Here is a 12,221-nt window from a genome sequence, read left to right as displayed (position 1 = left end):
CTAAAATTATGGCTTTTCTTCTCACTTAATCATAGAGCAGAGGTTAGGAATAAGGTCTTTGAAGGAATTAGTTCCTCTTTAAAGTTGTTTATATGCCAGCACTGACGTGAAATAGCCCTTAAGTAGAGGGCCTAAACGTCATTTCTGTGAAAATCCCCCCATTTAATAGAGTATAGATATTCAGGGTGAATTCTTAAATGTCTCTGACTCATTCACCTTTGGGGCTTGTATTCCTTGAGGAATTTGTCACATACTTCTGTGATTTGTGGTCTGACCTGTGAAAGGAGGAAGCTTGTCATCAATGTCATCTCCTTCAACTGTCTCATTCTATTTAATGTTTGTAAAACCCTGTAATTTATGTATTTTAAAAACAAGTTTAAATATCATGTTTATTAAGCTTATTAAAAGTGTTTTTAACCTGCTGCCATTGTGTTCAAATATATTCATTTTGTCAGTTTTAAAGTTCTATTTTGTCATTGTAATAAGTTTCAGTATGTTTTTTTTCATTTCTTATATTTTTCATTAACATTTCCATTGCTTATTTTTCATGCCAGTGTACTGTGTCACCTCACCCAAGAAGGAGGATAGGTATAGGGAGCCACCTCCCACTCCTCCAGGATACATGGGGATTTCTTTAGCAGACCTAAAGGAAGGACCCCACCTACACCTAAAACCTCCAGATTATAGTGTGGCAGTGCAGAGGTCAAAGATGATGCATAACAGCCTCTCTAGACTGCCACCAGCTTCTCTCAGTAGCAACCCTGTGGCCTGTGTTCCATCGAAGATCATAACTCAGCCTCAGAGGCATAATTTGCAGCCATCCCATCCTAAACTAGCAGATGTGACTGACGCAGATAGCGAAGCAGATGGTATGTTGACAAACTACCTTAATGGCTCTTAAATGAATTGCGAAACACATTGAATGGTCTTTACTCTGGTATTTCACATAATCAGAAATGTCTTCTTTAACTGCTTTAGAAATCTCTGTTAAAAAAAGAAATGCCTAAATACGATGGTGTGTTTTTTGTAAATGGAGAGGGCAAGCTGATTGTATTTAATAGATAGCAGCTCAGTGTAAAAGGATAATTTTAAGAGGAGGCACTTGACATTGGTAGAGTTGTGTTTTACACTAATGCATGGACACTTGAAACTCCAAGTATCAAAATGTCAAATTATCTGAAATCATGCTGTTTGATAGAGTTCCTCTTATTAGCAGAACTCTTGACCAACTTTGCAATTTTGGCAATAAATGAATTTTATCCTTTTAAACAATCTAGTAATAAAGTGGTTAAAAAGCAGTTCTGAAATTCCAGTTGATTGTCAGCCTTCAGTGTGATCAGAACTCAAAAATGTCATTATAATAAAATCTGGCCTTTGATGGGATATTTGAGAGGATTTCTTTATTGAAATTGACTAATTTTTTAAACAGATAACTGGATTGTTAGTTGATCTTCATTAATATGCTGACCTACCGCTTAACTGTGTTTCTGTTATTTTCAGAAAATGAACAGGTTTCAGCAGTGTAGCCTTTGGATTGACCTGATTGAAGTCTACTGAAAGTCACGGAGGAAGGAGTGGGCAGAACCAACTCACAATTCTGCAGGCCGTTGCCAACAAATAGCTCGCTGCTCCTGCTGCTAACCCAGAGGTTTTATTCCCTGTACTCTGAGCAATGAGATAGCCCTGAATCATGCTTCCTTTCATTTAATCCCTGCAGATGCATAGTTTCCTCAGCTATGGATGTTGTGCCTGGATACCAGTCTTCGCTTTGCACACCAGACCTGCCTTGGGACCACAGTTACTAGAACAAATTCAAACTCGAGTCCTCCCCATATATATCACTATAGATTTTCCTTTAACATGTTATTTTTAAGATAGTAGTAGTGGTAGTATTTTCAAGCCATAGCTTGGGTTAACAGACAAATTCAGAATGTCTGCCAATACCAAGGATATTTTTATGTATTTGAAAAGTAACTTATTATTTGAAGTTTTGTGGTTTTGTTTGTATTTGGGAGCTCTTGTTAATTGATGTTCATGTTTGAGGCCATAAAACTGTCTCTGATCTGACCAAACTGAAGCCATCTTTACAGGATGGTATGTTTGATCTATACAGAGATGTAACCGTCTATAGCACCAACGAAACGTAGGGTCTCGGTTTGAGTGGAACAGGAATCCCTTTGCTGTTGAGGTGTTAGGAAGGAGAATACTGCCATCTGCTGGTCAGGATTTGGAAAGCCAAATGAAGCTACCACAGGGTCTTAGCAGTCTCTTGGGAAAAGGAAGGGGTATGATGGGGTGTGTAGCAACCCTAATTTCCAAAGAATGAAATGTTTATCTTACATAACATGTATACCAATTCTTTCTGAAGTGAAAGTCATTCTCTGTCTAACTGTAGCTATAAGTATAAATCCAGTAAATAGAGAATGAGTTCTAGACAGTTCTACTCTGTAGAAACCCATACCTAAAATTTTTCACAACTCAAATATGGAGTTTTTTTAAAGGACATGTTATCTTTGGCGGTATAGTCATGAAGATCAATTTAGCTTTATGAGGTGTTCTGCAGCACCCACCACCCAACCCCCATCTCACAGCACAAGGCTGTTTTTAATCTTCATAAACCCTGCAGCTCCCAGTTGCCTGCAGGTAAAGCTCATTAGCACACCAAGGTCTATAATTGGTTGAAAATTTTGTGGGGGAAAGAGGAGCTAGAATTATGGAAATGATTATTTCTCGGTTTTCACTTTAGGCCTTGAGAGGAAGGAGGTATATATATTTAATAGCCTGTTGGGCGTGGCACTCTTAAGTATTTAGTTAAAATTTCAGTGACTGTTTACTGGATGAGGTAGACTTTCCGCATTTAAAAAAGATTAAGTATGATGTTTTCTACATCTTAAGTTTAAATTTTTTCATTTGTTTTTTAGTGTAAAGGCAAGTGAAAGGTTAATAAACTTCTGTGACTACCAAAAAAAAATAGCCAAAGCCATTAATGTGTACTACCCAGATCAACTTGGAGCCAAAAATAGGTTTACTTCTGAATGGTTATCCATATGTGAATTTATAGGATTTCGTTGGCTTATTACTTCCTTTTGAAAAGTTTGTTCTCATTTTTTCCTAGCTCTCTCTTCCTTCTCTCTATCATCCTCCTATTTCCTTCATTTTAAAATCATAAATCAGTTCCAACTGGTAAATGGCAGTAGTCCATCTTTTCTATCAAAATGATAATTTCTTCATTTTAGGAAAAATAGCATGTCTGAAAAATTCCCATGGGCAAAAAACTGTAAATACGAAACTTAAGCCTTAGAAATTAACCCCAGGTATGTTAGAATGAGGCTAGTTGGCTCCATAGCTTTCTTGGCCCATTGAAATGGAAAGTAACCTGGATCAAAAATCCTGGTTTGAAAGTCACATTGTAAAGGTTTGATCTATAAACAGTGGTCCTGTGATCATAAAGTTTTCTTTCACTGATTTACACAATATTATTTTCATGTCCAGAGCAAAACAAAGTGAAAGATATTTTTGCTACAACCATCTTTTTATCCAGTTTGGGTATTTATTCTCACCATTTTTTATCCACTCCCCAGAAAAATGTGCTGTTTGCACAGTATCTGTTTTTTTAGCAGGTCTTTCAAACCAGATGGGAGCCTTCTCCATCATTGTCCTCAATGTTGTGGATAATATCTTGCACAGAGAGTCAGAGGCTTGTGGTTTTGGACTTGCACCTTGTAGCTGCCTTTGTTTCCTGTAGCTTGAAATGTGAGTGTTTGGATCAGCTGATCACATTGATCAAGAACTAAAGCCAAATGCTTTCTAGTTTGATATGTATTTATCCCTTAAAATATCGTGGCGTTTTGATCTTTATATTCTAATTTACGGTACATTCCTGCCTTCTCTTAATTTGTCACGTGACTAGAACAAGAGACGCCTTAACCTATACTTGCTCCAATTCAAAATGCCCATTTGTTTTTATTTTATAAATTTATAAGTATACTGAAGAGGTATGTGCCCTCATTGTACCACAACTCTGAATCTGCCAGGGCTATTGAAGCAGTAAATCCTCACTGCAAACTTTTGCCAAATAATAAGTTTCAACAAAAAAATCTCTGCATAATGAAAGATTTGGAGAATTAGTAAATCCAATATATACTTCCATAAAGGTTTATTGTAATTTAATAGAGTCTTACTTTCTCCAAATGGTTACTTGCAGTATGATATTTGGGGAGAAAAAGCCTTTAAATGGTTTTTCTTGAGGGTGATGTCGCATTGTCATCATCTGCATAACCACCTTGAGAATCTCTCCTAGGCTTGAAATGTGACAGTAATCATGGAGATATCCAAGAACAATTCTAATTTTTATAAAGTGTTTTCTCCCCTTTAAAAAGAAGGGGAGAAAGAGTTTCCTTGTATATTTAAGACTCTGATTATTATTCTGATACATACATTTCTAAAAAATGTGATATTAAAGTAGATGTATCCCTTTAGTATTACCGTAAATGCGATATAGCAAAGGGATAAATCTTCAAAAAAGTGTCACAGTACATTTTCAAATTTAAACTTGAACCCCAGTTCATCTTTAATTTCTGTTGTACTTTTTTAAGGCTTCTTTACTTTTGATACACAGAATACAGTTGTACTTAACCTTTTAAAATTGAAACGTGAGCTGATCAGCAAAGGACAAAAACAAAACTGCACAGTCATAATAATCAAATAGCAATTATACTGCACAATTCAGTGATTGTAAAGTGTCCTGTAACAAGCAATGTTTGTCTCCTATTTTTTGATACCTCTTAAACTTATGTCTTTTAGAAAGACAGTGCCTCTGTATGCTTTTTGTATTTTTATTGAGTGTAAATATTTGTTATATTTTTGGTTAAGAGAATGTAAAAGTACCATTTATTATTATCATATCTACTAATACATTGGTGGAATCAATAAAGAATCTAATTAACCTTCTCTGCACTTTATGGCTAATGTGTGGGAGCAGGTTATACCCAGTCATTCAAGAGGACCAGTCTGGGACCTGCATTGGTGTGAAGGCATTTTTTGTTTTAAGTCTCCAGAGAAATTGGAATTGTCCAATAATTATGGTTGACATTATGGTATCTGTGAAACACCTAGCTATTGTTTTGTTTAGTTTTTTAAAAGTCTATTCGACTACAAACCAAGTTTAACAGTGGCTTAAACCCTATTGGAGTGTTTTTCTTTTATAACAGAAAAGTCTACTGGCAGACTGTTAAGGGCTGGTACGGGGATTCTACAGTTCTGTTGTGGTCTCAGGGATTCTGACGTTTACACCTGAGGGCATCACCGCAGTGCTTCAAGAAGGAAAGGTTTGCAGGAAAGGTGCAAATGTGTATCCCTTTTATTAGCAAAACAACAGCTTTTCTAGAACTCCACTTGCATAATTCTGCTTACCTCCCACTAGTCAAAACTGTCACATGACCAGTGGCTGCAAGGAAACCTGGGAAATGAACTTTTTTAGCTGAGCAGTGGATGGCTCCAAATAAAAGTGGTATCCTTTTCAGTGAAGAAGGAAAGAATGGATATTGAATGGGCAGCTAGCTCGGTCTACCACAGCATGCCTACTGCCCACTCCTTCAGGAAGTGCTTTTACATGTAAGTGCAGTAATTTATTTATTGGGATCAGATCCTAGGACCCTGGCAAAGAAGGGGGAAATTCTCCTTTAGTACTCTTTTGTAAAGTTTCCCAGTCGCTCCTCTGTACCCAGAGAATATTACTCCCCTGCTAGGTAAGGCTTCTTCTACCTCCTCCCAGTTTACCCCCTCCCAACACACACACACCAAGGTTTCCTCAGGGCCACTCCTTCCCCTGATCTTCTCTCCACAGTTACTAGTTTATTCCTTTATTTCGAAAATATTAAACACAAGTGTAGTAGGTTGAATAATAACTACTTAAATATATCAAGCTCTAATCCCTGGAATTTTAAAGGTTACTGAAAAGGGTCTTTTCAGATTTAATTAAGTTAAGCATTCTGAGATGAGGCAATTACTTTGGATTCTCTGGGTGGGCCCTAAATGCTATCACAAGTGTCCTTAGAGAGGCAAAGGAAGATAACACAGAGGAGAAGGCACTCTGAAGCCGGCAGAGAGTTGTAGCCGTGGGCAGCAGAATGCTAACAGCCACCAGGAACTAGAAGATACAAGGAAGAGGTCCTTCCTTAGAGCCTCCAGAGGAAGTGCCACCCTGCCAACATCTTGATTTTGGTCTTCTTGCCTGTTGTTTCAACCACCCCATTTTTGGTAATGTGTTAACAGCAGCCCTAGGAAACTTAATACATGCTACTGTTTTTGTCTGACTTTGAGGACCCAGAACCTGCAATTAAAGGATATAGTGGTCCATAAGTACACCACGGGAACTGTGAGCCCTGTCTCACTACCTTCAAGAAGCATTTGTTAAACCAAGATAAGAGAGGTCCAGAGGCCTCCTCTCCAGCAGCCTGGTCAGCCTGTTGTTTTTCCAAGTGTTCACAGAAGGGACATTCCTATCATCCTTGCCACACTTGATATTTCTCATTTTTCTCATTTCAGGCGTTCTGGTGAGTATGTACTGGTATCTTTATGTGGTTTTAATTTTAATTTCTATAATTACTAATAATGCTAAGCATCTTTTCAAATACTGGCCATTTGGATACTGTCTTTTATGAAGTGTCTTTTTAGGTCTTTTGTTTTTTATTTGTTGCTAGAGTATTGAAATACAATTGTTTTAGAATGACTTGTATATAACAACCTTGCTCAATTCATTTATTAATCCCAACAGGTTTTAGAATCTTCTGAATTTTCTATATTCTCCTGGAAATTTTCTCCAGGCAGTGAGCAGGGGCCATGGTGTAGGGCTCACCCTTTTTTTGTTTCTTATGCTCTCAAGGATTACTGTTCTTCAGTGCCTGGTGTCCAGGGTATTAAGTGGCATTGTTTTATACATTTTGTTTAGTTTTTCAATTGTTTCAGACAGGAGGGTAAAGTGGTAGCTTCTCCATCTTGACCAGAAGCAGAAATCCACATATAAAATTTTAATAGAACTCTCTCAGTAAATGAGAGCATACACCCACATTCTCCCTGCCCCACCCCCAAATCAGTAAGGATATAGAAGATTGGAACAACACAACTAGCACACTTAATCTAATGAACCTGTATAAAACACTGAATTAACAACTGCAAGATACACATTACTTCTAGGTAATCATGGAGCATTTATCAAAGTTAACATATATATTGGGCCATAAAGAAACTATTAACAAATTTCAAAGGGTTGGACTCACATAGGGCTGTCTGCAACAGAATTAAATGAGAAATTAGTAACAAAAATTACAAAATTTGGAAGTTAAAGAATGTACCTCCCAGTAACCTGTTGGAAGGTAGAAATTATTTTGAACTGAATGAAAATAGGAATATCAAAACCTTTTGGATTTGATTAAAACGAATTGTATAGCCTTAAGTGCGTATATTAGAAAAGTAGAAAGGCTAAAAATGAATTAGCTAAACATTCTTCTCGAGAAACCAGAATAATAGCAAATTAAATTCAAATAGATGGAAGAAAATAATAGCAGAAATATGTAACATGTAAAAAAAAAAAAGGATTAGCAAAGCAGTATATTCTTTTAAAAGACTAATGCTAAACTCTTGGTGAGGATGATCAAGGAAAAAGAAAAATGGCAAAACTAACCAATGTTAGAAACATAAAACAGTCATTATTATTATAGTCATTAAAGAGATAGACACTTCGAATAATTAAAATGTGGATGAAATAAACAGAAAAACAAAACTTACCAAAACTGTAATAAGAAGGAAAATTTAGTTGTTTTATAACTGTTAAAGAAGTTGAGTCTGTCATTTAAAAAACCTTTCCATAAAGAATATTTGTCCTGGATGGCCTTATCTGTGTTATACCAAAATTTTATAGAAGTAATAACACTAATACTATATAACAAAATCTCAGCAGTAGTAGGGATCTGTTAAATAAGATCCTCATAAGAAAACACTAAAAATAAAGGAAATGATTGGTATATTTGTCTTAAAATTAAAAATATGTTCATCCAAAAAACACCGTTTAAAAGAACAAAAGGCCATAGAGTAAAATATACATATGTATGTATGTATGTGTATATATATATATATGTAAAATATATTGTAATTTATATACCCTTCAAAGCACAGGTATCCAGAATATACAAAGTACTTCTTTCCATCAAAAGAAAAAGAGCATCCAGGGCTTCCCTGGTGGCGCAGTGGTTAAGAATCCGCCTGCCAATGCAGGTGACACGGGTTCGAGCCCCGGTCTGGGAAGATCCCACATGCCGTGGAGCAGCTAAGCCCATGCGTCACAACTACTGAACCTGCGCTCTAGAGCCAGCAAACCACAACTACGGAGTCTGCGTGCTACAACTACTGAAGCCCGTGCGCCTAGAGCCCATGCTCTGCAACAAGAGACGCCACTGCAGTGAGAAGCCTGTGCATCACCACGAAGCATAGCCCCCACTCGCTGCAACTAGAGAAAGCCCGCGCGCAGCAACAAAGACCCAACGCAGCCAAAAATAAATAAATAAAATAAATAAATTTAAAAAGAAAAAAAGGAAAAAGAGCACCCAATAGAAAAATGGGTAAAAGAATTAAAGAAGCACTTCATAAAAGAGGAGAAACTGTCTAATAAACAAGAAAAGGTGCCTAATCTCATTATTAAAAACCTCTACGTAAGTTTGGATTTGATGATGAGGGAGGTGTTAGCCATGCTGCCTTCTATTTGGAGTGTGGTGGCAGATGATCAAGGGTCAAAAGCTATCTTTTGGAAGAAACAAGAACAGGGCTAAATTTGGGGGAAGCTGTCATTTAAAAATGCACTGGAACCCCCAGATGGTGCCACGCTACAGTGTGATTCTTCTGGGATCTTTGTCTTTTTTTTTCTTTAATCTTTTTTGGAGTATAATTGCTTCCCAATACTGTGTTAGTTTCTGTTGCACAACAAAGCGAATCAGCCATATGCATACACATGTCTTCATATGCCCTCCTTCTTGAGCCTCCCTCCCATCCTCCCTACCCCACCCCTCTAGGTCATCACAAAGCACTGAGCCTATCTCCCTGTGCTATGCTGCTGCTACCCACCAGCCAACTATTTTACATTCAGTAGTGTATATATGTCAACGCTTCTCTCACTTCGCCCCAGCTTCCCCCTCCCACCCCATGTCCTGAAGTCCATTCTCTATGTCTGCCTCTTTATTCTTGCCCTGCACCTAGGTTCATCAGTACCTTTTTTTTTTTTTTAAGATTCCATATATATGCGTTAGCCTACGGATATGTTTTTGGCTTTCTGACTTCACTCTACAACAGACTCTAGGTCCATCCACCTCACTACAAATAACTCAATTTCGTTTCTTTTTATGGCTGAGTAATATTTCATTGTATATATGTGCCACATCTTTATCCATTCGTCTGTTGATGGACATTTAGGTTGGTTTTGTGTCCTGGCTATTGTAAATAGTGCTTCAGTGAACATTGTGGTACATGTCTCTTTTTGAATTATGGTTTTCTCAGGGTATATGCCCAGTAGTGGGATTGCTGGGTCATATGGTAGTTCTGTTTTTAGTTTTTTAAGGAACCTCCATACTGTTTTCCATAGTGGTTGTATCAATTTACATTCCCACTAACAGTGCAAGAGGGTTCCCTTTCCCACACCCTGTCCAGCATTTATTGTTTGTAGATTTTTTGATGATGGCCATTCTGACTGGTGTGAGGTGATACCTCATTGTAGTTTTGATTTGCATTTCTCTAATGATTAGTGATGTTGAGCATCTTTTCATGTGTTTGTTGGCAATCTGTATATCTTTTTTGGAGAAATGTCTATTTAGGTCTTCTGCCCGTTTTTGGATTGGTTGTTTTTTTGATATTGAGCTGCATGAGCTGCTTGTATATTTTGGAGATTAATCCTTTGTCAGTTGCTTTGTTTGCAGATATTTTCTCCCATTCTGAGGGTTGTCTTTTCGTCTTGTTTATGGTTTCCTTTGCTTTGCAGTTAGGTCCCATTTGTTTATTTTGGTTTTTATTTCTGTTATTCTAGGAGGTGGGTCAAAAAAGATCTTGCTGTGCTTTATGTCAAAAAGTGTTTTTCCTATGTTTTCCTCTAAAAGTTTTATAGTGTCTGGTCTTACATTTAAGTCTTTTATCCATTTGGAGTTTATTTTTGTGTATGGTGTTCGGTGGTGTTCTAATTTCACTCTTTTACATGTAGCTGTCCAGTTTTCCCAGCACCACTTATTGAAGAGGCTGTCTTTTCTCTGTTGTATGTTCTTGCCTCCTTTGTCGTAAATTAGGTGGCCATATATGCATGGGTTTATCTCTGGGCGTTCTATCCTGTACCATTGATCTATATTTCTGTTTTTGTGCCAGTACCATACTGTCTTGATTACTGTAGCTTTGTGGTACAGTTTGAAGTCGGGGAGCCTGATTCCTCCAACTCCGTTTTTCTTTCTCAAGGTTGCTTAGGCTATTCTGGGTCTTTTGTGTTTCCATATGAATTGTAAGATTTTTGTTTTTACTAATTCTGTGAAGAATGCCATGGGTAGTTTGATAGGGATTGCACTGAATCTGTAGATTGCTTTGGGTAGTGTAGTCATTTTCACAATATTGATTCCAATCCAAGAACATGGTATATTTCTCCATCTGTTTATGTCATCTTTGATTTCTTTCATCAGTGTTTTATAGTTTTCTGAGTACAAATCTTTCGCCTCCTTAGGCAGGTTTTTTCCTAGGTATTTTATTCTTTTTGTTACAGTGGTAAATGGGAGTGTTTCCTTAATTTCTCTTTCTGATTTTTCATTGTTGGTGTATAAGAATGGCAGAGATTTCTGTGCATTAATTTTGTATCCTGCAGCTTTACCAAATTCATTGATTAGCTCTAGTAGTTTTCTGGTGGCATCTTTAGGATTCTCTATGTATAGCATCATGTCATCTGCAAACAGTGACAGTTTTACTTCTTCTTTTCCCATTTGTATTCCTTTTATTTCTTTTTCTTCTCTGATTGCTGTGGCTAGGACTTCCAAAACTATGTTGAATAAGAGTGGCGAGAGTGGACATCCTTGTCTTGTTCCTGATCTTAGTGGAAATGCTTTCAGTTTATCACCATTGAGTATGACGCTTGCTGTGGGTTTGTCATATATGGCCTTTATTATGTTGAGGTAGGTTCCCTCTGTGTCCATTTTCTGGAGAGTTTTTATCATAAATGGGTGTTGAATTTTGTCAAAAGCTTTTTCTGCATCTATTGAGATGATCATATGGTCTTTATTCTTCAATTTGTTTGCTTAACAAAGCAAAATTGATTTGCGTATATTGAAGAATCCTTGCATCCCTGGGATAAATCCCACTTGATCATGGTGTATGATCCTTTTAATGTGCTGTTGGATTCTGTTTGCTAGTATTTTGTTCAGGATTTTTGCATCTATGTTCATCAGTGATATTGGTCTGTAATTTTCTTTTTTGATATCTTTTTCTGGTTTTGGTATCAGGGTGATGGTGGCTTCATAGAATGAATTTGGGAGTGTTTCTCCCTCTGCAATTTTTGGAGGACTTTGAGAAGGATCAGTGTTAGCTCTTCTCTAAATGTTTGATGGAATTCGCCTGTGAACTCATCTGGTCCTGGACTTTTGTTTGTTGGAAGATTTTTAATTATGGTTTCAATTTCATTACTTGTGATAGGTCTGTTTATATTTTCTAATTCTTCCTGGTTCAGTCTTGGAAAATTGTACCTTTCCAAGAATTTGTCCATTTTTTCATGGCTGTCCATTTTATTGGCATACAGTGTTTGTAGTAGGCTCTTATAATCCTTTGTATTTCTGCAGTGTCAGTTGTGATTTCTCCTTTTTCATTTCTAATTATATTGGTTTGCATCCTCTCCCTTTTTTTCTTGGTGAGTCTGGCTAAGGGTTTATCAATTTTGTTTATCTTCTCAAAGAAACAGCTTTTAGTTTTATTGATCTTTGCTATTGTTTTCTTCATTCCTATTTCATCTATTTCTGCTCTGATCTTTATGATTTCTTTCCTTCTACTGACTTTGGGTTTTCTTTGCTCTTCTTTCTCTAGTTGTTTTAAGTGTAAGGTTAGATTGTTTATTTGAGATTTTTCTTGTTTCTTGAGGTGACATTGAATTGCTATGAACTTCATTCTTAGAACTGCTTTTGCTGCATCCCATAGGTTTTGGGTCGTTGTGTTTGCATTGT

The 12,221-nt window shown here is 36.9% G+C and overlaps 1 protein-coding gene across 3 annotated transcripts in view; it reads left to right on the top strand.

Annotated features, from left to right (window-relative positions):
• The window catches only part of RAPGEF6 (Rap guanine nucleotide exchange factor 6), a 231,800-nt gene extending 227,272 nt beyond the window's left edge, over positions 1 to 4,528 (top strand). For 2 of the 3 annotated variants that reach the window (XM_061189561.1, XM_061189560.1), the window contains 2 exons: positions 555 to 869; positions 1,501 to 4,528. In XM_061189561.1, the coding sequence (XP_061045544.1) occupies positions 555 to 869; positions 1,501 to 1,526 (341 nt within the window). In that variant the 3' untranslated portion in view covers positions 1,527 to 4,528. The remainder of the gene's footprint in view (positions 1 to 554; positions 870 to 1,500) is intronic. The other variant, XM_061189562.1, reaches the window with a different exon arrangement.
• The last annotated feature ends 7,693 nt before the right edge of the window (positions 4,529 to 12,221 follow it).

This window comes from Eubalaena glacialis, chromosome 4 (genome assembly GCF_028564815.1).
Source record: "Eubalaena glacialis isolate mEubGla1 chromosome 4, mEubGla1.1.hap2.+ XY, whole genome shotgun sequence".
In the NCBI taxonomy this organism is placed as follows: domain Eukaryota; kingdom Metazoa; phylum Chordata; class Mammalia; order Artiodactyla; family Balaenidae; genus Eubalaena; species Eubalaena glacialis.
Note: the sequence above shows the minus strand (reverse complement) of the source record. Positions and strands in the feature narration are given on the sequence as shown.